General features: G+C 49.8%; 9 protein-coding genes across 18 annotated transcripts; 4 read left to right on the top strand and 5 right to left on the bottom strand.

The window, feature by feature from the left end:
- Positions 1–3: 3 nt before the first annotated feature.
- On the top strand, positions 4–2,020 carry FOIG_01096 (uncharacterized protein). The gene is made up of 2 exons (XM_031197736.1): positions 4–745; positions 799–2,020. The coding sequence occupies exons 1-2, from the start codon at positions 232–234 to the stop codon at positions 1,386–1,388; spliced, it is 1,104 nt and encodes a 367-aa protein (XP_031073503.1). The 5' UTR covers positions 4–231; the 3' UTR covers positions 1,389–2,020.
- FOIG_01097 (uncharacterized protein) lies at positions 20–2,570 on the bottom strand (the record flags this gene model as incomplete). Of its 4 annotated transcripts, XM_031197739.1 has the most annotated exons (4): positions 2,322–2,570; positions 2,154–2,271; positions 1,998–2,102; positions 20–1,946 (listed from the first exon to the last, which is right to left on the bottom strand). In XM_031197739.1, exons 1-4 carry the CDS (start codon positions 2,325–2,327, stop codon positions 1,657–1,659), a joined length of 519 nt encoding a protein of 172 aa, XP_031073506.1. In that variant the 5' UTR covers positions 2,328–2,570. The 4 variants fall into 4 exon arrangements, with proteins under 4 accessions (XP_031073506.1, XP_031073504.1, XP_031073505.1 ...); XM_031197737.1 differs by having other exon boundaries at positions 765–1,946; positions 1,998–2,271; positions 2,322–2,569; XM_031197738.1 differs by having other exon boundaries at positions 1,545–1,946; positions 2,154–2,333.
- Positions 2,571–2,669: 99 nt separating this feature from the next.
- FOIG_01098 (cytosolic Fe-S cluster assembly factor NAR1) lies at positions 2,670–6,139 on the top strand. The gene has a single exon (XM_031197741.1). It carries the CDS (start codon positions 3,108–3,110, stop codon positions 4,836–4,838), a length of 1,731 nt encoding a protein of 576 aa, XP_031073508.1. The 5' UTR covers positions 2,670–3,107; the 3' UTR covers positions 4,839–6,139.
- FOIG_01099 (uncharacterized protein) lies at positions 2,678–5,981 on the bottom strand. The gene is made up of 2 exons (XM_031197742.1): positions 5,608–5,981; positions 2,678–5,545 (listed from the first exon to the last, which is right to left on the bottom strand). Exons 1-2 carry the CDS (start codon positions 5,772–5,774, stop codon positions 4,864–4,866), a joined length of 849 nt encoding a protein of 282 aa, XP_031073509.1. The 5' UTR covers positions 5,775–5,981; the 3' UTR covers positions 2,678–4,863.
- A 161-nt stretch (positions 6,140–6,300) lies between the features above and the next one.
- On the top strand, positions 6,301–7,014 carry FOIG_01100 (uncharacterized protein). The gene is made up of 2 exons (XM_031197743.1): positions 6,301–6,653; positions 6,709–7,014. The coding sequence occupies exons 1-2, from the start codon at positions 6,518–6,520 to the stop codon at positions 6,819–6,821; spliced, it is 249 nt and encodes an 82-aa protein (XP_031073510.1). The 5' UTR covers positions 6,301–6,517; the 3' UTR covers positions 6,822–7,014.
- Positions 7,015–10,140: 3,126 nt separating this feature from the next.
- FOIG_01101 (AGC/AKT protein kinase) lies at positions 10,141–16,128 on the top strand (the record flags this gene model as incomplete). Of its 5 annotated transcripts, none has more annotated exons than XM_031197747.1 (4): positions 10,141–10,629; positions 12,107–12,230; positions 12,822–13,303; positions 13,359–16,128. In XM_031197747.1, the coding sequence occupies 4 exons, from the start codon at positions 10,553–10,555 to the stop codon at positions 14,812–14,814; spliced, it is 2,139 nt and encodes a 712-aa protein (XP_031073514.1). In that variant the 3' UTR covers positions 14,815–16,128. The 5 variants fall into 5 exon arrangements, with proteins under 5 accessions (XP_031073514.1, XP_031073515.1, XP_031073511.1 ...); XM_031197746.1 differs by having other exon boundaries at positions 10,553–10,629; positions 12,279–13,303; positions 13,359–15,767; XM_031197748.1 differs by having other exon boundaries at positions 10,141–12,230.
- FOIG_01102 (F-type H+-transporting ATPase subunit H) lies at positions 10,149–16,940 on the bottom strand. Its single transcript, XM_031197749.1, has 3 exons — positions 16,653–16,940; positions 16,509–16,602; positions 10,149–16,207 (listed from the first exon to the last, which is right to left on the bottom strand). The coding sequence occupies exons 1-3, from the start codon at positions 16,677–16,679 to the stop codon at positions 15,942–15,944; spliced, it is 387 nt and encodes a 128-aa protein (XP_031073516.1). The 5' UTR covers positions 16,680–16,940; the 3' UTR covers positions 10,149–15,941.
- A 58-nt stretch (positions 16,941–16,998) lies between these two features.
- On the bottom strand, positions 16,999–19,981 carry FOIG_01103 (uncharacterized protein). 3 transcript variants are annotated; one of them, XM_031197750.1, is made up of 3 exons: positions 18,706–19,981; positions 17,859–18,646; positions 16,999–17,793 (listed from the first exon to the last, which is right to left on the bottom strand). In XM_031197750.1, exons 1-3 carry the CDS (start codon positions 18,740–18,742, stop codon positions 17,443–17,445), a joined length of 1,176 nt encoding a protein of 391 aa, XP_031073517.1. In that variant the 5' UTR covers positions 18,743–19,981; the 3' UTR covers positions 16,999–17,442. The 3 variants fall into 3 exon arrangements, with proteins under 3 accessions (XP_031073517.1, XP_031073518.1, XP_031073519.1); XM_031197751.1 differs by having other exon boundaries at positions 17,859–19,981; XM_031197752.1 differs by having other exon boundaries at positions 17,094–18,646.
- Positions 19,982–20,762: 781 nt separating this feature from the next.
- FOIG_01104 (AGC/RSK/RSKP70 protein kinase) lies at positions 20,763–23,468 on the bottom strand. The gene has a single exon (XM_031197753.1). It carries the CDS (start codon positions 22,625–22,627, stop codon positions 21,080–21,082), a length of 1,548 nt encoding a protein of 515 aa, XP_031073520.1. The 5' UTR covers positions 22,628–23,468; the 3' UTR covers positions 20,763–21,079.
- Between the last annotated feature and the right edge of the window lie 368 nt (positions 23,469–23,836).

The raw sequence follows: 23,836 nt of genomic DNA on the forward strand, positions 1-23,836 counted from the left end.
TAAGCTTCTAACTGGCGTTTTTTGAATAACGAGCAACCCAGGATCTCACATCCTAAATAATCACCAATCCGCTTACCAAAGATACTCGCAGTCCTTCCCGCATCTCAATCATCAACCAGCAGCTCGTTAGATTTCTCCGCTATTCAAATATCATCAATATCAATTAACCCCGCGCAATTCCCCTCAGCTTCATCGATAAGGAGACGCGCCTGAGCGTCCAGGTCGCGAATAATGGTACGCGACTACTCACCACCTGAGTCGCCGCTCTCATCGGTGGACGAGTCAGACCAATACGAAGAGGACGGCCATGAGTACGATGAATCAACACTGCGACCCTCGAAGCGCCAGCGACTCGAAGCCGGTTCAACTACATCTTCTGCTGTAGTTCCTGATGTCGAAGCCGAAGCGGTGCCTGAACCCGATCCCCTCGAGGGCATGTCCGATGTGTCATCGGATACCTCAGGCGATATCCCCAGTTCCCCGATCAATGCGCGCCTCGACGAAGAAGACTTCCAGGAACAAGTCACGAAATGCGACTGGGATGGTTGTCCAGCGGGCGACCAGGGCAACATGGACAAGCTGGTTGAACACATCCATAACTCGCATATTGAGAACCGACAGAAGAAGTATACCTGCGAATGGATGAGCTGTACTCGAAAGGGCCTACCGCATGCTAGTGGTTATGCTCTCAAGGCACACATGCGCAGCCATACAAGGGAGAAGCCTTTTTACTGCTACTTACCTGGTATAATCACCTCTGCGGATTTTTTTTTTGCGTAACATGCTAACTCGCTGCAGAATGCGACCGGTCTTTTACGCGAAGCGATGCACTGGCCAAACATATGCGTACGGTTCACGAGACAGAAGCACTCCGTCCATCTGACCCTGTTCCCAAGTCGATGCAAGCTGGGCCTCAGGGCAAGGGAGGCAAGATAAAAATCATCATGAAGACCAACCAACAATCGCAAGGCCCCCATGACGACATGGACGATGCTGCCAATGGCGATGAGTCCAACGCCGAGTACTTTACGCCATTGACACCAGATCTCTTCGCCCCTGATGAGCTTAAGCTTCCTGTTGACAAGCTGTACCGAAAGTGCCATTGGGAGAGTAAGTGGGCCGAGGAGATTGGAGATTCTCTTACGAAAGAGTGCAAGGAGTGGGAGGAAATCTACTACAAGGAGTGGCTCGAGAAGGAGGTGTTGCTTTCGCAGGTCATTAAGAGCGAGGTTAATTGGCATGAGCGACGACAGGCTATCCTTACGGGGGTTGTCGATGTTCACGTTCCTGGTGCTGTAGAGAGCGTCGAAGGCGAGAGAACAAACGGTGCGAACGCTGAAAGTGAAGGAGTTGCCAACGGGACAAAAGTGGCAGAGCTCACTGCGTAGGGAGATCTTTCACCAAGGAGCACCGATATCTTGACACCTCGGCGAAATCCACCCAGACATCGTCGGATACCTTGACCATGGCAGGTATAATTGCACGCTTTGCACCATAAAACTTTGCACCATAAAATATTTCACGGGAAGGGAGTTGAGGGAGTTGGGTTATGAGGAAATTGGGAGCTTACAATACACGGGTTCTGATTCCCAATACAGCTGACTAAATCATGATTTAATTATAAACGATACACATACTTGCCCCCGTAGCATGTTCTTACAAAGCCTTCTTCTTGGCCCGATACGATTGAGAGTTCTTGAAAGGGAATCCGCTTGTGCTCTGGTCAAACTTGTGGTACCGGCTCGTCATGGCTGTATCACCAGCAAACAACACACAGTACAATCCAAAGGTCGCAAAGACAGCACTTCCTACACAGCCCAGTAGAAACCCCGTTTCTCCAGTCCAGGAATAGCGACCGTAGCAGTAAAAGGCGCTCGAAGCGTGGTGGAGGGTGGATATGAGGACCGCAGCGGAAGCGTAGGGAGACGGCGCGCCTTCGGGGGCTTCTGTCATCGGGAGTTAGACAATGCGACTCTAAAAAGAGAGGAGTTTGCCACCTTTGGAAGAAGAATCGAGAGGAAGAACGCCTGAGAGAACCACTACGGTAAGGCCGAGCGCAAGAAGAGCGAGTCCTAAAGAGCGGCCAAAGTACGTTTCCAAAGCTTGAGAGTTGTTAGCCGATACGATAGCGAGCAGCTGTAGGAGAGCCCAACTGGTAGATGTCTCATTGCCAGGCCGAAGAAGAGACCCGACAAAGGAGGGCCAGGCAATAAGAGGAAGAGCTTGAGTGCTCAACCAGAGAAAGTTACCATAGGTGTATGAAGCGATGGCCTGGAAATTGTCAGTTGGTGAATTGAGAGCATGATAGTGAAAGCGCATACGCTCATTGTTCGAAGTGTGTATAAGTATAGTTTGAATGAAGATAAGCGAAAGGCGAAGTTACGACTTGGTCAAGGTGAAGCTATAATTGAAGATGCAGGTTGAAGCTGAAGCTGAAGCTCTAGAGCTGATCAATGTCTAGAGATCAGAGGCTTAGACCAAGCATCGACGTCACCATTAACAAGGTATGTGCCCCATCGCATCCGGCTGGCCTTCCATCATGGAACCCCACACCCCCGAACCGAGAGGCTAGACCAGTCTGTTAGTTGTACAATGGTTCGCCACCAAAATTTATAGAGCCGCTTCTGTCTGGTCCGATCTCGCTTGTCCACCGTCCCGCGGAGAGGCCCAGACTGTGGAGGCATTGCGAATCACAACGTTTTTATTGCCTATCTATTACTTTGGCACGGCCTGATACGCCGTCTTCGCCGTGTCCAGTCCTCCGAGGAGTTATACAAAACCAGGCCCATGTGTAAGCCAACCTGGGATTAAGTGACTCTCAGAAACATTTCATACCTTATCTCTGGGTTGAATTTGAGACCTTTTTGTTCTGATATCAGTATTTCTTCTCTTTAATCTTCCATTACTGCAAATCTTCAGGAAAAGACTGCAGGTTTATTTGTCAGCTAGTTTGCTCCAGTCACAATTACGTCCAAGTCTCCAGTTAAAAATTCCCGAGAGGCAACTTCCACTCCGACAAGAATATCCTACCATCGACAAGCTCTCACGCTTCCAACAAGGGCCTCCTCCTCTACCTCATACAATATCTCCCCAGAACAACCGGCGCTATGAGTGCCATTCTCTCTGCCGACGACCTCAACGACTTCATCTCTCCTGGCGTCGCTTGCATCAAACCCGTCGAGACTCTCCCCGCTGCCCCGCCCCCGCAACCACAATCTCTCGAGACCGAAGTTATACTTGACGGCCAACAGCCCGCTACGAATCCGAATGCGCCCGCTCAGATCTCCCTCACAGACTGTCTAGCCTGCTCTGGATGTGTTACATCTGCCGAGGCTGTCTTAGTGAGCCTCCAGAGCCATGCCGAAGTCCTCACAACCCTTGATTCGGCCCCAGCCTTGAAGTTGGTGACAGACGATAGTGGCAAGTTCAGAGTGGAAGGTCTAGAGGAGGAGAACGCAAAGCTCTTTGTTGTCAGCGTGAGCCCTCAAACAAGGGCCAACTTAGCGGCAGCATGTGGCGGAGGCGTGTCAGAGGGCGATGCAGGGCACATGTTGGACAACCTCTTCCGTGGTCCCTCGGGAATCGCCAGTGGCGGCAAATATCATAACGAGTTCACATGGGTGGTTGATACCAATACTGCAAGAGAGGCAACCCTCGTTCTTGGAGCAGATGAAGTTCTCGGCACCTCTCAGACCGAAACCGCAACCCCAGCCAAACCCATATTGGCCTCGTCCTGCCCCGGTTGGGTGTGCTATGCGGAAAAGACACATCCCCACGTTCTACCCCATATTTCAAAGGTGAAGTCGCCACAGGCCTTAATGGGCACATTACTAAAGACGACACTGAGCCGAACGCTGGGTATTGCACCTGGCCGTATCTGGCATCTGGCTGTTATGCCCTGCTTTGACAAGAAACTGGAGGCAAGTAGAGAGGAGTTGACCGAGGAGGTTTGGGCTGAAGGGGAGACCCGGGGACGAGGAGTTCGCGACGTTGACTGTGTCATCACAAGCAAGGAGATTCTCATGCTCGCCGAGTCAAGAGGTCTCAGCTTCTTCAATATCCCCAAGACACCACTGCAAAGCAAAAGTCTAACCCCATTCCCTGATCCAAAGCTCCACGAGTTTCTTTTCCCTCGTATGTGGACCGGAAATGCACCTCGCGAAGCCGGCACTTCAGGGGGTCTTCTATATCATATACTCAAGAGCCGGGCGGCGCAGACCCCTGGCGCAGAGATTGTGCATACACGTGGCCGCAACGTTGATGTTGCTGAGTACTCAATATTGGTGAATGGCGAGCCAGTCTTCCGTGCTGCCCGATATTATGGCTTCAGAAATATTCAAAATCTCGTTCGAAGACTAAAACCGGCCAGGCCGTCTCGAATGCCTGGTGGCAAGCCTTTTGGAAGTGCTCGAAAGCCTGCAGGCAAGGCCGCCTCTCTCGAGTATAGTTATGTTGAAGTCATGGCATGCCCTGGCGGCTGTACAAATGGCGGCGGCCAAATAAAAGTTGATGACCCTGTTGTCATGGAAAGAAAGAATTACTCCGGAAATCCAGGCCCTCAAGAGCAAAAGCTGTGGTTGTCAGAGGTCGACGAGGCATATTTCTCTGGAGACGAGGCGGGGACTGAAGTTTCCGTTGTTGAGACTGCCGAGACTATTGGTGGCATTTCCCACTCATATATAAATGATACCCTGGCGCATTGGGCGGAAGTTACAGGTATTGGCTTAGATAGACTGGCGTTTACGACATATCGTGAGGTTATTAGCAATGTTGGAAAGGATACAACGACGGATGAGACGGTGGTGCAGCTGGCCGGAAAGATTGGGGGTGGATGGTAGAAGCAAAGCATGTCGATAGAAATAATCAACTGCCCCTGTTGCCTCGATGAGCAAAGCCGAATCCTCCCCGGCCACTTCCGTCTGGTCCTTTTGGTGATCGAATTGGTGCCCGTGGTTGCAATTGCTGTTGCTGCTCATCTCGAGGAGTTACGCTCCTACCAGCGGATGAATAATCTGGCTGTCGTCTTTGAGGAGGCTGTTCAGGTTTTGAGCTGAAGTTGGGGTCAAATAGTTCGCGCCCTGAGCCTGACATGTTCTGCATTCTTCGTGGGGCATCAAATGCACGATTTTCAGGTTGACGGTTATCGATCTGTCGCGTGTCGTTGTTCCTGTATCCACCCCTTCCTCGGCCACGGCCGCGACCAGCGTATCCATCTACCTTCGGCGGGGTAACTGTGCCAGGTGATGAGGCTCCTGAAGATGGATTTGATTCTCCGAAGATCTTGGCTCTGGCTTCTTCGTATCGACGTTGCTTTTCTTCTCTGTCTCGCTTCTGCTTTGCTCGCACTTCTTCTGGACTCATCGGCACCTCCTTCTTTGTTTCATTATCGTCATCTAATGAGAGGCCAGACATCCCTGCTGTAGCATCGCGCTTAGCGATGATGGGTTTTCGGCTGAGCACTTTGACTTGTGGTTTGAACGGGGTTGTAAGAGGAACTCCCGAGTTTGAACCAGCCTCGACGTAGTGGAAGGTTTGTGGTGCGTCGCTGTTGTATACGACCCTCATGTTAGTGACACCCGGACATATTGCTGAGGTGGGAGGGCTTACGCAGATTCCCACAACTTGCGATTCTGCTCAGCATGCTGCGCCAGGCGCTCCGATTTGGATAAAGGCACTGGCTGTGTCGGCTGTTCAGGTTCACTGGCCATCTTGTCTGCCTGAGTCTCCCAATCGTCCTCCCAGGCGTCAGGGATCACTGTGGTATTCTTGCCCATGATGAAGAGCTTTTTCTTGTGCAAGGACCAATCTTGCTTATTGTGTATATGTCAACGCCGTCGTCTTCGTCGAGGGAAAAGATGCTTGACAGTGTTGTTGGAAATCGTGAAGTTGAGCATGGAGTTGAGGTTCAGCCAACAGTTGATGTTTGTTCAGTTGGGTAGGTTGGAAAAGAAAGAATGGGACAGGCTGATTGCTGGTGGGTTTTTGGTCAAGTTAGGCCCAAAAGCTGAGCTGAGCTGGCTTGAAATGGATTCACGACGTCAGGCACATGCATTCTTTCCTTATTTAGGTGTTTCTGCTTAAGGCCCTGAATCTAGGTAGGTAATAGAACTTGAAGCAGAAATGCTAAGACGAACAGAGAAATAAATAAAAATTGTATGTATGTACATTTTGTTATACAAGTGCCAAACCTCGTTTCTCTTCACAACTGTTTAAAGCTTGTGGTCTTGGAAAGATTGCGGGGTGGCTTGTCATCTTGGTGGGGTAATAACAGGTATAGGCTGGGCTGGACTGGTTTTGGCTGTTAATCTTGAAGTGCTGTTGTATCTGATCTGTTGTCGGTATATACGTAACACTGAAAACCAAGTTCTTGTCTTGTAATCATTTCCCCAAATACATTCCTACTTGGAACCGTTGTTAGAGGCCTTCCTTTCTAGCCCTTTACTGGCCTTTGATAGCCTTGATTTTGTGACCAAGACTCATTCTTATCCATTAGATATCTCCCCTATTGACCGCTTCAATGGCTGGCGGATTACGTTCATCACCCATTCCTCAACAAGAGATGGCCGACCGAGCCGCCAACACAAGCTCGAGGAGAAATGCAGAAGAAACCGAGACGTTGCGCTCAAAGCTAGTTGATCAGCATATCAGCATGCGTAAGCTTTTCGGCTCAAGAATCGTTTCTGGTGTAGTCATTGACAAGTCCTCTAGTAAACTATCCAGATCCCTTGAAGCCTCGAGCACCGCTTCAGGTTTACCCCCAAGGCATTACTCCAGAGATGGAAGCGAGGTGGCTTCAGATGTTGAAAAAGAACGGTGTATGAGTTTCTGAATGCCTGCTTGAGGGGGGTGGTCTCCCACAGCGGTATGTTCAGAGCAATCTATGAGTGAACGTATTGGGAAAGAAAATTCCCTCTTTCAACCACTGATGCTTAGTGTAACAATATATTATTCTGCTCCTCCTTATGATAGTAAATTATCTTTTAGTATTGAGTGACTTGTGATATTATTTCAACCCGCCCTTGAGACCCTTTATGCTGGGCACTTCCAATTTCTTTTGGCCATTTGCACTTACGAGTCTTGTTGGTTTGTTTGTATGATAATTTGAGTAATTGATCATCATAGGACATGCCCTGGCAGGATAATCAGTTACGTCAGGCACACAACCTATATCAGGCCTGAGCTAAAATATATCTACTAGTAGTTGACCGACTGAATAGGTTGTGAAGAGTCTCTCAGGAGTGTTTCACCATTTATATTCATAGTTGCCGTTTATTTACAATGCAGTAAAGAGAGCTCCCTTGAGGCGATGTGGTATCTTCCAAGTGCCTTGCCGTTTTCATTGTCACCAAAAGTGTATGTGATACATACTGGTTGAGCTTCATGGCCATCCAATACACAATATCGTCATTTATCATTCTCTGCTATGGAAATGTCAGGGATACACCAATCAATAGGATCTATTATGAAAACTCTGGAATACGGTCGGTGATATGCCGCGTAAATGTGATCAGCTCAGCCTGGATATAATAAGCTGATATTATGGCAGTGTCCCGGGCATGAGGCGCCATGCATTTCGGCTTACGGAACTAGTCATGCTTCATTGTGAACCCCTGGCATGCTTTACCAGTTCACTCGAGGCTAATGTTACTATGTTTCTCTGAAATTGTCACTAGCAAGTCGATGTGTCTGGTTTGAGGTGTCACAATCGGGATATTGCCCAATAGGGCAGGGGGTTGTAACACAACAGCCACATGGGAAGGTTGCAGCAAGAGCTGGAAGTCGATCAATCATCATACTAGGATCAGGCTTGTGATGACTTAGTTGGTCGATACAATAATGCAGACGAGAACACCAGACCCTGGTGAAGTCTCAGTTGTAAGTCAATCCGACGGCGGATGAGTTGAAGCATGCAACGCATCACAATTCCAGAGAAGCCATGGACAATAAACTAGGACCCATATTTTGCCCTATCAGATTCTGATATTGATTGAGAATAGATCATAATGGACGCGAACTTATGTCATCGAGGCAGGAGAATAAGGTCTCTTGTAGTACATGAGTATGCGCATCAAATCTAGGTTGAAAGACGTGAAACACGGCGCATATTGTCCTGAGTATACTGTGCTGTATGGAATTGGCACAAATGTAGTCTTGTATCTGAAACAAAATTTCAGTCAAGGCACTCAGATGACTCAAGCAGCAGATCAAAAGTCAATGTACCCTTGTTCAAGATAGTGGCAATAAAGTCATGTTGCAGTCGCTTACTTTGCTCCGGGCGTAACTATCTCACCTACTGACCACATGCAAATGCTGGGACTCCGTATCCGTATTGTCGGTTCACCAAAGATCCGGTGTAACACATTGTAGGCAACCAGATTAATGACCAATGATTGATGCTGAGGCCGATGTTGATGCAGCGAGGCTGAAAAGCAGGGTGAACCAGAGTACACGATGACCATGACTTGTGTTATCGGTCGGTTACCCTGGCAGGCCTGGGTTCTCGGGTTCTCTGGTTAGCTGGACTAGTACCTGATTAGTGTTGAGCAATCACAGAAAAGATCATGCATGCCATGGGCACGGCTGGGTCCTCTTAGGCCTCACGGGACGAGGAAGTCGCCCCGAGCCGAAAGGGACCATAAGCTTATGGGTTGCAAGGCAGTTCTTGGTACTCTGTGAAGATGTACTGGAATACCTTGACCCATCACGAGATGTTCATATTCCACTGATCAGCTGCAGCAGTGCTGGAGTTGAATAAGACCTTGTTAAGTTCTGGGCTTCTTGTGTTGTCTTGTGGTGGGGCTAAGGTCAACTCGGGATATGTTCCTTCGAAATGCGTGTTATTGGGTTATTATGATCAAAACCAGATATCATAAGGCTTCACCCGAAACCTCCACGGATCTCAGTGGCTCACTCTAGACTTATGACTGGTCATACTATTGAAACAGACACCGTACAATTCATGGTTGGCAAAGCGGTTAACAAATCGAGATATCAGACTATCAGCCAAGCCAATGCAGCACGCATGTTTCGCCAAGCCTTAGGTACCGCCGGTTGCTGATGTTGATGATGTGTAATATAAGAGGAGCATGCAATCATCTTGTTGAACCCCCGCCAGAAGTGAAAAGCCCCACCAGTCTGTGAGCGAGTGGTTGGAAGTTTGTTTCCTGTCGTCTCAGAAGACGGGAATTGCGATTGCAGATTTGCAAAGGGATCATCTCCTCCACTTGCCGGCCTATTGTTAGGTAGCCCTTCTGGTGTAAGTCGCAGCTCGATTCGAAATACGCACTCGCACTGTGGAGTGTCTATTGTAATCTGTGGATACGCCTCGGTAGGGTGTGTATCATGATTCAGTTGAAACCCGAACAACCTACCTTAACCAAACCAACTGGGAGTTTTGCATCTTCTAGAAGACACCGCTGTTTTGTCAGCAGCCAGAAGGTAACTTACGGTATCATGCCTGAATTCGCTGCCTTTTCAGGTTGTTGTCAAAGCCAAGTCGACAATATTGGCATGGTCCCATCAGCTCGTTTCCAGCAGCGCTGATGTCATGGACATTTCTTAATGCATCCACCTTCAGCTCCCTAGACCTATCTCCAATGCAGGCTTGACTGCAAACGTATCTTCAAACCCGTTATCGGTTCATCAAGAGGCGGGGTTATTTTCTCTGCAAGAACTAAGAGCCAAGAAGCCCGAACCTTTGGGCGGATGGCGCCGAGCCAACTTCAACAGGTCAGTGTCCAACTCAGTTCGTCCTGGTGGACGTTTGGGTTGTAAAGCCGAATACCGAAACACCAATGTATTCAGCCTCGCAGAGAAGACAGCAGAGGTCGCAACTGTAACACAAAGTCTAACGTAAGTTGCTGCTATTCGGATTTGAGCATTGAGTTTAAATCCAGAATAGTAGGTGATGTAAGCATTAAGGTACTTGAGGCTGCCTCTGATGACATGAACCGTAATCAAGTACCTGAATAATGAATAATCTTGCAACCTCTCTCTCCATACAAGTACTTCAGAGCTCTACAGCATCTCTTAACGACTACCGAGCCCTCTCAGGGGCTAAATTGTCTACTTTTGACTTGTTTGAATCTAGGTATCAATACTTGAATTTCAAGTTGAAAAGAAAACATAAGCTGCTGCGGCTTGTGAAGTACTCCAATCTCCCCTCCATCTTGCGCACTGTACTAACTTCAACACCCCCAAAGCCAGCGCCAGGTCACCCACGCCCACCTCACCTTGACCTTGCCCCAAAAAGACGTCTAATTATCATCTCCATCGCTTCTTTTGCTCGCGCCATCTCAATCTTTCCCCTCTCCCTTTTCTCAACAATAACCATCATATTTTCCGTCGGCTGCGCTTGAGTATCGTCTCTTATCGCGACTTCATCCTACCATCGACTCGAGCAACAATCCTTGGGCCACTGACGCCCAATCCGACAACGTTATACGATTCATCTCACGCAATATACCCGCTTCGCCCCTCTCTTCCTCCGCCGCAACAATTCGGCCCTGTTTTTAAGCCGCGGCAGCTTTAATAAAGCTCCTCGCCGCCAGCCATGACGGGCACTGAGACTTCCAATGCGGGAGGAGGTTTTGATCTGCTACGAAGAGCAACTCAAGCAATGATGTCTAGGTTCGTCAATGGTTTCTTCTTCTGTCATCTTTGAAGCTACTGTTTTGCCTTGCTTTTACTCTCTTCTGCGTGTTATTGCTATTACCATTTGGTGCCCTTTTCATCCTGTTTTTGGTGGGGACTCGAGATGGATATCCTGACCTCCAGCGATGTGGTGCTGCCATGCCCCTCACCAGGCGCAGTCAGTCGGTGGTGGCGACGATGACGGACTTGCAGCACTCGAGCTCAGTAGCTTCAGCGACGCCTGTTCCAGCCAGAGCTGCCATTGGATCCCTTGTTCTACGACACCGCCCATGGGAACCCACATCACCTCACACGGAAATGGAACCGCTGCTGGCACTTACAGCTGTTCACGCAGGACTGCATCCCACTATTGGGCCTTGTTGGGCTCTATCTAGTGGACAGCAGCCCTGTAACCGCACTGCAGGACGACGTCTCGCCTTTGCGTTGGCAGCCAGAGCATGGATTCCCCATAACAGCGGTCGAGCCTTTGCCCTGGTATTGTTGGCAAAGCCCGGCAACCATGGAAAACTCGACATTATAACAGAAGCTCGCAAATACCAATCAAGGCGTCGCCGTTCATTCGACTTCAGTTCGCCATCGCAGTGGAACCGAGCATTCGCCGCCGCCGTCTCGAAATCATCTTGCAGCCTTTAAAATTGGATACAGCCTGTTCCAAACGAGCAAAGAAGCACATGAGCAATCAATGGCTGCTGTGGCATTCGCATTCCCCTATGCAAGAGACAGGTCGTCTTTTAGTTACTTCTCTTTTTTTCCCCCTCTCATTACAAGGACCATGTTGCAACTTTGCAAGCTCAGGTCTGACTCGCTTCAACTGTGATTGGGCCCAATCCAAAGGCTGCCCAGCCTCGGAGTCAGTCCCTGCGTTCGGCCCCGCTATCAGCTTCAGTTTTCCACGTTTTGCTCCTGGTCCAAACAATTTTGGGCAAAAGCCCTCAGGCAAAAGGAAGCTTTTTGGACAAGCCTGACCCCGGCCGCAAAGCGAAGTTTTACTCGCGGGAAAGAATTGATCTCGTCATCGTCCTTTTTATTACATTCAAGTATTGAGCCTCCACTTGGTCCCTTCATAGTCCGTCTTACACGGCCGCTCTCGGCAAGGCCTCGCATCCCATCCTAATCTCTACTGCTCGCTCGCTGGTCCTGGCGCTTCTTCCGCATCCACACCGGCGCGAACACACCACTGGCTACCAAGAGTTCCAAAGTCCTTCCCATTCCGTGTTTTTCTCGTCATAGTCGCATCGTCAGAGTCCACCTCTTCTGTTATTGCCCATCTTCTCTGGTGGTCCCTCTCGGCCTTTGCCCTGTTTACCCTCTAGTTGACGCGCTTGGCAACCGTCATGAACTAGTGTTCCCACTTTGTTTTTTTTCCCCGCGCCGCTGCTTCGGCGTAGAAGCATTTATTCACTCACTGGAAATCTTTTACAAAAATGCATGGGGTTATTAACAAAAACGTCAGGTCTGCGGCAGACGAGGATGGCGCCGATCACATTGGTCTCGAAACTCCTCGATCCGGTGTAGCTACACCTCAACCCGATCTACAGGACAAACGCTTGCCAGGAATCATGAGCTACTTCGGCCAGGTTCGTAAATACCCTTCTACGCCTTCGTCAGATCCCAATTCGTCACAGAGTGATACCACTCTAGACCGAATTTCAGTTGTGCCCACTCCACCAGCCGGCCTGCAGTTGCAGGCACACACCGAAGGCTCTCCTCGCGGCTGTGAGTCCTCGGCTTTGGATCGTTCGCTTCTTCAACATGAGCGTCCTGGTTCCATGCCAAGTACCACTGAGCGGGATGAGCATAACCTTTCGGACCCCTACCCAACCCCACCCACTTCTCAGCCCTCGTCTTCGGGGGGTTCTATCTCCCAGGACATGATTTCTGCAGACTCAGGGGCGCATGGCAGGGCTACGGTCGAGCAAAAGTCTCTTACACAGCAGTCACAATTCAAGAAACCCACAGCCTCACCATTCACCACCACCCACTTTCAAACTTCCAATGACCCATCACTACCTGAACTTGACTCCTCCAAAAACACAGCACCTACCAAAGACTCCATTATTCCTTCGCATCCTGAGCCCAGTACAAGTTCAGGCGCCTGTTCAGCTGCTGCCCCCGGCAAGTGGCATTTTCTTAATGGACTCAAGGAGCTAACTCGTATGACGTTCAAGAGCGGCAACTCGACTCCTACTCGAGCAATGTCGGCTGCTCGACCATCTGGCTCCGATAGAGCCCCTTCCTCCGGGAGGACCAGTCATGACGGTGCTGAAGTCAGCGGTACTCAGACTCCAAGGAGTTCTGCCGGTGCCCAGGCGCCTGCCGCCAAGGGAAAGCTAACAATCAAGATCAATGAGGCTCGTGGGCTTAGGAAGAGTCGGGACCCTTATGTTGTTGTGGTTTTTCAGCGTAGTGAGCTCATTTCTGGGGGTCCTCACCACATCGATGAGGACGATAACCTCAGTGTCGAGCCACCTCCGGCAGCTGGTGGCATCCCTATCCAGCGATCAGGCAGTGACTCTGGGCGTCCCTTGGCTATTCCCATGAGGAGCAGGCAAAGCAGCAACACCAGCATTAATGACTACGGCTCGTTCCGTAACCGATCCGGAGGTCAGCTTACATTCACCAACCCAAAATGGGATGCCGAAGCCGAGTTGTAAGTTACCTTCTGTGGACAGTTGTGTCTGAGACTCACTACTGACACTGAGCAGCGACGTTGTGGACTATGATATGCTGGTCGATGTCTCAGTTTATGATCATGGAGCAACAGGCGATGAATTTCTCGGCCATGTTGATTTTCAGGCTAGCAAGGATCCTGGTGCCACCGTCCAGGGCTGGTTCCAGCTGCAGGGACATGCTGATACCATGGCAGAAAATGCGCCAACCGGTGAGATCTTCCTCGAGGCCATCTACCACAGAGCAGAGAGGAAGCAATTTGGCCCCACTGATTTCGAAATTCTTAAACTCATCGGCAAGGGCACTTTTGGTCAGGTGTATCAAGTGCGAAAAAAGGATACTCAGCGCATTTACGCTATGAAGGTTCTGCAGAAGAAGGTTATTGTGCAAAAGAAGGAAGTTGCCCATACCGTGGGAGAACGAAATATTCTGGTTCGGACCGCCATGTCCGACTCACCTTTCATCGTTGGTCTCAAGTTCTCTTTCCAGACACCATCAGAACTTTATCTCGTTACCGATTATATGTCTGGAGGTGAGCTATTTTGGCATCTACAGAAAGAGGGTCGGTTTGATGAGAAGCGAGCCAAGTTCTACATCGCCGAACTGATCTTGGCCATTCAGCACCTTCATAATAACGACATTGTATACCGGGACCTGAAGCCTGAGAACATCCTCTTGGATGCTAACGGACATATCGCCCTTTGTGACTTTGGTCTCTCCAAGGCCAATCTTACGAAGAACGACACTACCAACACTTTCTGTGGAACAACCGAATACCTTGCGCCTGAGGTTTTGCTAGACGAATCTGGCTACACCAAGATGGTGGACTTCTGGTCGCTTGGGGTTTTGGTCTTTGAGATGTGCTGCGGCTGGAGCCCATTCTATGCCGAAGATACGCAGCAAATGTATAAGAATATTGCCTTCGGCAAGGTGAGGTTTCCTCGAGATACCCTCTCTCAGGAAGGAAGGAATTTCGTCAAGGGACTCCTCAATAGAAACCCCAAGCACAGACTAGGTGCGACTGATGACGCCGAAGAACTGAAGAGACACCCCTTCTTTGCCGATGTGGATTGGACTCTTCTCTCCAAGAAGCTTATCACTCCACCTTTCAAACCCAAATTGAAGTCTGAGACAGACGTCTCATACTTCGATCCGGAATTCACGACCGCGTTGGATCAGAATGGCTCTCTGAACGAACGTGCTGCTGCGTTGGCCCGAGGCTATGCCGCTTCGACTCCTCTTTCTCCTTCTGTTCAGGCCAACTTCCAAGGCTTCACGTTTGTTGACGAAAGCGCATTAGATGATCATATGCGAGACCGAGCAGGACTCGTTGATGAAGATATGGATGATGGACAAAATCACAGGAACCGCGATAACGACGATTGGGACAATCTCGACGACATTGACCTCAGGAAGGCAAACCGGATGAGCGGGATCGTGAAGACTGGACATGATGAGCACATGGTGGGGGGTTCTCACTTTGACGTATAATGCGGCAACTCCTTTTTCCCGCACAGTATTATTCAAGTCAAGCTCCACGGCGTTTCAACCATGCTGGAGATTGATCTATCTCTACGTGTCATACAGAAAGCAAAAAGTAATATTTCGCAAAACCAAAAAACTCACCTCTTCCCCAGTTTTGCATGTGGGTTACGGATGTCTAATTTGTGGAATTATATGCATCGAGGTCGGCTGGTATTGCATTGCATTGGTCGTCGAGCTGTACGGGACTGATGGCGTTTTATGGTTGTGGAAAATGAGAAGAGAGAGAGAGAACGAGAAACAAAAAATAGGAGGATCAAGTCTATTTTGGTCGATCCCTCCGTTGGGGGCCATTTTCCTTATTTTGATTCCCAGCAATAACAGGAGGGCTATATGAGTAATGAAACGAGAATGCCACAGCTATTCTTGAAAGCTCCCTGAAGGGAAATCGGTCTCTTTCGTTTTATTCTAGACTTGTCCTTGTTGGATATAGTAGCCTATGGAAGAGTTCGAGCCCAGCCTGCCAGCCTTCTCCGTCTTGTGGTTGTCGATGACGTTGATTGCCACCTGACGTCGATAACCAAGAGCTAGTGCAGCATAGCTTAGAGGATGAATGATGTATGACATTGGATTATATGAGAGTATTCGGGGGAAGTTGAAGTCATATGGATACATCATTGATGTCAGAGGGCACACGAGGCTGATCGGCATAGGCCCTGCGACGTCAGGTCGGCAGCTTGAGAGGTAGACGCACGGTTAGTCAGATATCACCAGGAGATAGACATATTGTTTCGAGGTTTTACATGCAACGAAATATATATAGTCACTTGGAAATGATCGTTGTAACAAGTTGCGTGTGCTTCATTTGACGTTTGCATTTCGCAATTAGTTCCTACGGGCAACCGAAAAAAAGGCTGAATTTTAGGAAAATGTACACAGGATTCTTATCCCCAATCCACTTGCTTCTGCTTCTGCTTTCTCCTTGATCGCTCCGGCTGCTCTTCTCGGGGGTGAGTTGGTGTCAGCCTCCCTCTTTTTGCTATTCCCATGAAACGGCGGCTGGGCGGTGAGAAATGACCCCCAAAATGCGCTGCAGTCAGGATAGTCTATGTGTTCCCAAAGGTAATAAAAACGCTTTAGTGGTGAGCCTCATCCTCCTCCTCAGCCTCAAGCCAGTCGGCAACCTCGGGGGTACCGGACTGGGCAGAGCTGTCCTGGCCCTCAATCTCAACGGCCATGCTCTCGTACTCCTTCAGGTTGCCGGCGAGGTCGGTCTCCTCGGGGGAGGCAGGTGTCTTGGGGACGTTGAATGTCTGGACGTTGCCCTCAGCATCGGACTCCTTGACGGCGGGGATCTTGTAGGCCTTGAGCTCCTTCAGATAAAGCTCCTGGACGAAGTCGGCTGCGAAGGTATGATGTCAGCAATTGAACGTTGATTCGGTCAAATCATATTTAAGTTGATCGTATAACGGCTTGTCAATTTTTATGAGAGATGCGAGATTATATAGCCAAAAGTAATTCGAACCCTGATTGATATCTCGTTTTTGATGCTGGTTGTTTGGCGACGTCGGAGCTTAGGTGGAGTGCAGATTCGGGTATAGAAGGACAGGTCCGACCGGGAGAAATGGGCAATCGAGATGATGTATTCGCGACATCCAAAGGGATTGACCGAGAAGCATGGAGCAGCGTAGACAGAGTCTTACCTTTCCGGGAGACAGTGGGAGCAATGAAGCCCCTCACCTGAACGGCATTGGGTCTGGCGACACGAGAAACAGCCGCAACAGCGGAGCGAGCGCGCTATAAAACCATGAGTATTTTTATCGTCTAGGCCTGATTTTTGTTCTCACCGAAGCCCTGGAGAGTTGAATGAGCATTTTGAATGGCTGGTGGTGGCTCAATTGAGGGGATAACTCCGGGGGAGATGAGCGAGAGCGAGATCGAGGGCGAGGACGATTGAGGGTTTTGGGGGAAAAATCGTGAGAGGTTGCACTGGACCATGCGTCTTCGCCCCCGGTTAGAGCGGTTCGGCCTTGCTATCGTGGAGTTAATGCCTCAGGTTTGAGTAGGAAACTGGGTGGCTGCCGGAGCATCACGGAGCTGTCGCACGTGACCTTTGGGAGGTGTGATTGGCCAGGATTGATATATCTTGCATTGGACCCTCTCTGCTCCGGGTCTATTCACTTACACGGAGATCAGCCAGCATGGATTTTAATGCTCAATTTGTTCGAAAGAAAATATCCAACTACTGTAAACTGGTAGAGTCTTGCTTATTACCACACTCCTGTCGACAGCTCTTTCCAGTTGTCGCAGTTTTCTATATTCGAATATCAATTAAGCAACAGCTTCCAAAGCCTTATGCTAACCAGGTTGCACAACACAATGCTCACCAAAAATGTTTGATCTAATGATTTCATCCAGTCTATTGGTATGGTATATGCTAAGTCAAAAAATTTCAAGGTAACAAAAAAGAAGAAGAGAACGATTGACATCGCAGTTAAAACATCTTGCCGATTATCAGATCCAGTCCCAATGGACTGAAGATCTATGGTATCACAATTCACGAGTCCCGATATCCGAAACACCTTCTAAGCATTACAGCCCCACCATATTACTCCTCTTTTAGGTTGACGAGACAGTTTATCGTGCCTCCTCCTGAGACATCTGCGGAGAGATTTGCTTAGCACGAGAAGCGTTCCTTCGCCTCTCACCAATAAAGGCAGCAGCCAGGTAGAGGATGGCAGCGATACCGGCAATGACGGAGTATGCGATGATGTACGCAGTGGATGAGTTGGCAAGCTGAAGACCAAGGCCTCCGTTGACGATACCGATGATGATGAGAGCTCGGCCGAACCAGACGTGAACATGGCTGACAACTCCTCGCTTGCGGTGGCTCACAAAGTACCGGTGGTGCATGTAACCGAGGACAGGCTGCAGGGTCATCAAGGCACAAACAGCAGTGCCCATTCTTGTGTGAGCTTGTTTTCCCCACTAGATTCGCACGTTAGTACTGATAGACAGGTTCCGACGCGAGCGCATCTCAGGGAAGAACTTACGTAGCCACCATCACGAGCATATACGTATCCAAGGCCGAATCCAGCCCACATGAGGAGCAACATGACAACTTGCCAGCCCGCGTGGATGAGCCACTTTCCAAGCATGGGCATAAGGATGGCGCCCAGAGGATATCCAGCAATGAAGACAATCGACATGATGATGCCGTGAGCGCGCAGAACAGTTTTGCTGGGGCTGCCACTTCCGTTCTGTGTCACAGCACCGCCAGAGCTAGAACCAGAGTTTGAGTTGGTGTTTTCATTGCTGCCGGTGAATGGGTTGCTGTCAGAGCTCATCGTGGCTTTGGAAAAGTCAACGCTGAAGTCGGCATGGGTGTCGTGCTCAGAGATGCGCTCCTCCATGCTTGTCGAGTCCAGGGAATTTCCATTCTTCCAAGCTGCGATCCACGAGCTCGTGCCCTTGAGACTAAGGTCAACACAGTTGTTGCATCGAATGTTGGCGATCATCTGGTTGTCCTTGATTCCGGAACCGTCGAGGAGCTCGAGTCCGCTTCGCTTCGTGTACTGGGGCATGACCTCGCCGACACCTCTCCTTGGGCTCAGGGTGACATTGCCGTTGCCGTCTTGGTAAATGATGAACATGTTGGATCCAGCCATTTGGGATCCAGTGCCTAGTCCTGCCCATTGTGCGGATGTTGGTGCCTTGATCTGGAAGTAAAAGCTGCCAGATCCCGCGCTTGCAGAAGCCTCGGGGATACCCCAACGGAAACAGACGTTGCCATTGTCCGGGCAGAAAGAGGATGTGACAGCGAGTGCACTGCTGGCAGCAGCTGAAGGAGGACTGTTAGTTGGATGGGAGAGATGCGTTGAGTTGACGGGGACGACTTACAAAGCACCGCTAATGATGCGCTGAAAGTTGACTTCATGGTATTATTTGGAATGAAACAGAGACAGGTGAAGTGAAGAGAAGGGAATTATTTTTTACTGCGAGTGAGGAGATAGAAATCTTACATGAGGGGACAATGAAAGCACTAAATATAATAAGCACAAACAAAGCACAGCTGGAGATAGACCAGGGGGGCATTCCTATATTGAGACGATCGTCCACTGGGCTACAGACGCTACGCGCCGCAAAGCCACGGCAGTGCTGTGGGATACAAAGCCTGGTGCCGGTGGTACGGGGCGATTTACAAAGTCGAATACTACCAAGGAGACCCGGCAGATGACATTACAAGTGCCGCCATTAGTTAGCCTGGCTCAAAGGGACGGATCCCTTGAGCCCAAGGCTTGGACCCAAGGGAAGGGATCGATGTTGTCGTCAGCTCTTTTGTCGGATCCGCCCTGGTTAATCCTTGTCAAGCATGAGATGAAGGTATTAACTTAAGGTTTCGCTCACACTGCCACAGCCCAGACAGTTATCCATGCTATCCACGCCAGTGAATAGACTTAAGCCATCGAGGGTTTCAGTGCCGAGATGGCGGCAGTTTGCCCGCTTAGAGGCTTCAGGGCACAATCACGACGCCGGAACGATTGGTTAACGACACATTTCTTTCAGTCGAGGCATCATGATGTTGAAACTGTCGCCGTTGGGAAGGTGTGTGTTCGTGTGCCTTTCTATCCGTTGTCCGAATAAGAGGGGGAGGCCTCCTCTGTTTCAGTAAACCTCTTGGTGTTCGAACACGCGCTCAATTGCTCGATATGATGCATGCCCAGCCTGCCAGTGCATATGTACAGCAAGGACTCAATCACTGAAAAAGGCTGTGATAACACGCTTGCAAGGACTGGAAGAAATGGCGGCCGACCCCTACAGGGATATCTCTGCAGGTGAGATCTGGGCTGTCGGGAAGACTCTCTTCTTTGACTAGGCGCCCAAATCAGGCAAAAGATCTGATTATGCTTCTCTCTCAGGTAGATTGGTCAATCCGACAACAGACAGCCATCCCACGGCAGCAGCGTTATCCCACGTGGAGTACCGAGGTTTCAACGCGTGAATAGCCTCAGAGGTCCACGTCAGAGTCTACCATTGGCAGTATCGTATTTTGTTTGATGAGGTCACATCAACAGTTCTCTCCTCTCCCATTCCCCCAGGCCCACGGCTACCCCCAAAACGGGTACTATAACCAAGCTTCAGCCCAATGACATTATCCCAATTTGCAACACGACGCTACAAGGGTCTGGAACTCTCCTCCAAGTCTGATCAGTACTTCTTTCTTAGCCTCATGAATACGTCAGCTCTTTCAACCCAAAGCTTATTCTCTACTCTAATTCTCTCCGAATAAGGCTATGGACCTTAATCTTTTCGTACTAGGGTTCTTGGAGGTTTGATTATTCGATCATCACAAAGCAGCTTCATCGATGATGCCAAGAAACGCAGATGCAGTCTGATAGTATCGTCTCAGTCGATGGCATGCAATAGTCTACGCCTCGTACATGATGATTGCGCGGCCCCATTTCATGTTGCAGTTGCACTCTGGACGATCAGACTAAGTCAGGACTCAACTCTACAAAGCCTATTCATGCAGTCTGTCACTGTTATCGTGGCCTGACGTGATGATCGAGCCGATCTTCAGTCTGTGACGCATTCGTTTAATCTTGTAGATATTGGTGTTGTAGTTGTCACCCATCGATGCAACTTATTCCTGCGATAAGCTCAGTCTTCAAAGCCGGCACGGCGACTATTCCTAGTTGAAGACGCGTAAGGCGCCAATATAGCAACTCAGACAAACCCGCTCAAGTGTCTCATTCTCACCCTTCTGCATGTTATTCCCGATTATGTGAGATCATGTTCTTCCGTCGTCAATTTCCCCGTGTCTTTGACTGACAACCTAATCATCACAACTGCATTACTCGCCCAAATACGAAGTCACGGTCATGCTCTTACAACCCAACAAACACCAGCCTGACGGCTAAGCCCCCGGCTAATCATAGCCCCAATCCGTTATTTGTCACTTGCCCCGGCTGTTTGCACGTTTCGGGCAGTTATTAACACCCTAGTCGATGGCAAGGATCAAGTATAGAAACGAAAACTCTATTGAAATCTACAATTCGAACGGTACTACCAGACTGACTTAACAGATACTACAGTACCTTCCAACGGCCATTGAGGCCCTGTCTTTGTTGTAGCTGCTCTTTCTGTAGGTAACGCAAAACCGCACCAATCAATACGCAAGCATCTTGAATAACACCAATGCCTCTCAATCAACTCCCCTTCCCCTGTCTTTATAGTCTATAGTCACCATTTCTCTCCTCCCGACAGTAAACGATCAGGTCTGGGCAAAAGCCGCGAATCGATCTTCATTCAACAGGCTTGAAGATGCAACAAAACTAAATCCTCCAAAGAGCTCATCCTTAGGGAGACTTCGAGGCCATGCCTCCTTGTTTGGTAGCACCGGGCTGATGGACAGCTCTGTAAACTCTGGGGCGAAGTTCTCGGCTAGCTCAGGGTCCGTGATCATGGGCTGAATCGGTGGCTCAAGCTCGCGCTCCGCCAGCTTCTTCCAGTCAATCTTGCGGAAGAACCGGTGTTTCTTCATCGTCGCCAGATCCTTGGGCATCACGGCACCGAGACGCTTGCTGGGGTCCTTGCGAAGAAGTCGGGTGAGTAGGTCTTTAGCATCAGGGCTCAGGAAGTAAGGAAGAACCAGCTTCTGCTTGACGATGTTGTCTTGGATCTTGGCGTGATTTTGGCCACGGAAAGGTGGGTTTCCGGTCATCAGGTCGTATCCGAGGGCTCCAAACGACCACCAGTCGACTGCCTTTCCATACTTCTTTCCAAGGACCACCTCGGGCGCCATGTACTCGACAGTTCCCAGCATCGAGTTGCAGCTCTCATTCTGGTCGACCGAGACCTTGGAAAGACCAAAGTCAGTCAGGAGGAGATGGCCTTCAGCGTCTAGAAGGCAGTTCTCCGGCTTGAGATCGCGGTAGACCACGCCGAGATCGTTGTGAAGGTGAGAGATGGCTAGAAGCATCTCCGCCATGTAGAATGCGGCCACATCCTCCGAGAACATCTTCTCGGTGTTGAGATGGGTGAAGAGCTCACCGCCCTGTCCGTATTCAAGAATGAGGTATAGTTGCTCTTGGTCTTGGAAGGCGTAGAACAGCTTGACAACAAATGGATGTCTGTTGACGGACTCGAGAATCTGTCGCTCAGTCTTGGTCTGCTCAACGAGCTTCTTGTGGACGACAAGCGAGGCCTTCTTGAATTGTTTCTGGGCGTAGAGTCTTCCAGTCGCGCGTTGCTTGACGAGTAATACAGTGCCATAGGTACCCTTGCCAAGACATCGCAGCTGTTCAAAGTCCTCCGACGTCATCTTACGGTTTGGCGCAAGGCCGCCCTCTAGGGTTTCGAGATATCCACTACGCTCTCGAACACTCTCACTAGCAAAATCGTGCTCGAGGTTAACCTCGTAACTAATAGAGCTGTCTGAAATCTCGCTACCAGCCTCGCTGCGAACATCCTCTCGACTCTGCGTACGGCTGATCATTTGCTTTCGAAACTCAAGCGCCAGTCCTTGTTGACTTCCAGCACGACTCATGGAGTGGCATGGGGACCCTCCATCGAGGCTCAGAGGCTCCATCTGCATGCGCAGTTTGGCGATGCCCGACATGGCGGGCGAGGGATGGGCGCGGAAGGTAGGGCTGCAGTTGGCACTCACGACATCGTTGATGATGAGGTTTCGGCCGGGAGTCTTGCGCCGCGGAGTAGGGGCCTCGCTGTGTCCGTGGTCGGAGTCCTCGTCGCCCGAAGTAGCAGGTGTAGTCTGGAATCCGCGGACGGTGGTGACCGCGGCAGGTGCCTGGCTTATCATGGTGGGCGGTATTTAAAGTGGTAGTCTGAGTTTCGGGGGTTAAGGAACGGCACGATTATGCTCTGATAACTACACCACGCAGCACTCGCCCAGCTCAGACAGTGGACAAGTGCAGATAGTCGTGCTATTCAAGGGAATCCTCGTCGGCGCTCCGGATCTGCGCGGGGCTGTGATTCGAAGTGACGCTCGATCTCGTAGAAGTTCGCGACACGCATCTGGTATCGGAAGAAAGAAGTACGGAAGACGGCAGGCTTTGCTATATGCATTTGGCAGCGGATAGGTGTCGTGGGTATGTCGAACTGGTGTTCACCAAGTGTGGTGTGAGGGAAAGAAGAGAGAGGGAAAGGACAAAGAACGGGTCCTTCCAGTATTAAATCAAGTAAGAAAAATAAAACAAGGATTTTTTGGTGGCCATAGCCCTGCGCCCATTTCAGCAGGTGCGCTGTAACTCCGCGATTTTTTAGGCTTTTTTTAGGCGGTTTTGCATTGGCTGCATATGATTCAGCCCGCCTTGGTATCGGCTGGGCCGTCGCCTTCAATGAAACCCCCTGTCCTCATAGCCCGAGCGTCCACTTGGAACGCGGGGAGGAATTAAAGGCTCGGGGGGCCTAGTCAGCGGGTGTTGCAAACCACCACTCAAGTTTGGGTATTATACATAAGATAAACCCCTGAGACTAACACAACACATGACAGGTCAGGGGATGCACTGCATCAAGACTGTCGAACCTGGCTGCTGGAATCCGGAATTCATTAGTTCGAGTCGAAGCCTAAGACATGGACCGTGAGACTTGAGAGTAACAAACATTGTCGCATTAACCATAATTATATTTGCCCCTTTTTGTTTAATTTGTGGCTGTAGAGCATAGACTTGTTGCTCCCTTGACTGGTTCTGTGCTATCCACAGGAGCCAGCGAACAAACCTCGAACGTGACCCTTTCTCATTCGTCTGCCAGATTCTGTTCTTCATGTCAGCATCACAAGGCATGAAAGGTGACCGAGAGTCTTGAGACACTGACATCACCAATAACCTGACAGGCCTGGGCCATGCGGTGATCGATCCCGCAAAAAGCGAATGGTTGGTCTTCGTTAAACTTTTAGCTTGTGATTCTTGACGGCCCATTAAACATTGGATCCTAACACCTCGCCAAGACCAGGGTGAGAAATACATAGGACTCAGGTAAGTTTTTAACCTAACCTCCCAACTATCTT

Source organism: Fusarium odoratissimum (genome assembly GCF_000260195.1).
Source record: "Fusarium odoratissimum NRRL 54006 unplaced genomic scaffold supercont1.1, whole genome shotgun sequence".
Classification (NCBI taxonomy): Eukaryota; Fungi; Ascomycota; class Sordariomycetes; order Hypocreales; family Nectriaceae; genus Fusarium; species Fusarium odoratissimum.

Coding starts and splice junctions, on each gene's coding strand:
- FOIG_01096 (XM_031197736.1), top strand. CDS start 232: ATGGTACGCGACTACTCACCACCTGAGTCGCCGCTCTCATCGGTGGAC. Junction 746..798: donor TTTTTACTGCTACTTACCTG/GTATAATCACCT, acceptor AACTCGCTGCAG/AATGCGACCGGTCTTTTACG.
- FOIG_01098 (XM_031197741.1), top strand. CDS start 3,108: ATGAGTGCCATTCTCTCTGCCGACGACCTCAACGACTTCATCTCTCCT.
- FOIG_01099 (XM_031197742.1), bottom strand. CDS start 5,774: ATGGGCAAGAATACCACAGTGATCCCTGACGCCTGGGAGGACGATTGG. Junction 5,546..5,607: donor CGCAAGTTGTGGGAATCTGC/GTAAGCCCTCCC, acceptor CGTATACAACAG/CGACGCACCACAAACCTTCC.
- FOIG_01100 (XM_031197743.1), top strand. CDS start 6,518: ATGGCTGGCGGATTACGTTCATCACCCATTCCTCAACAAGAGATGGCC. Junction 6,654..6,708: donor TGATCAGCATATCAGCATGC/GTAAGCTTTTCG, acceptor CAAGTCCTCTAG/TAAACTATCCAGATCCCTTG.
- FOIG_01102 (XM_031197749.1), bottom strand. CDS start 16,679: ATGCTCATTCAACTCTCCAGGGCTTCG. Junction 16,603..16,652: donor TTCAACTCTCCAGGGCTTCG/GTGAGAACAAAA, acceptor ATGGTTTTATAG/CGCGCTCGCTCCGCTGTTGC. Junction 16,208..16,508: donor TCCCACTGTCTCCCGGAAAG/GTAAGACTCTGT, acceptor ATACCTTCGCAG/CCGACTTCGTCCAGGAGCTT.
- FOIG_01103 (XM_031197750.1), bottom strand. CDS start 18,742: ATGAAGTCAACTTTCAGCGCATCATTAGCGGTGCTTT. Junction 18,647..18,705: donor CGCATCATTAGCGGTGCTTT/GTAAGTCGTCCC, acceptor GTCCTCCTTCAG/CTGCTGCCAGCAGTGCACTC. Junction 17,794..17,858: donor ATGCTCGTGATGGTGGCTAC/GTAAGTTCTTCC, acceptor GTGCGAATCTAG/TGGGGAAAACAAGCTCACAC.
- FOIG_01104 (XM_031197753.1), bottom strand. CDS start 22,627: ATGATAAGCCAGGCACCTGCCGCGGTCACCACCGTCCGCGGATTCCAG.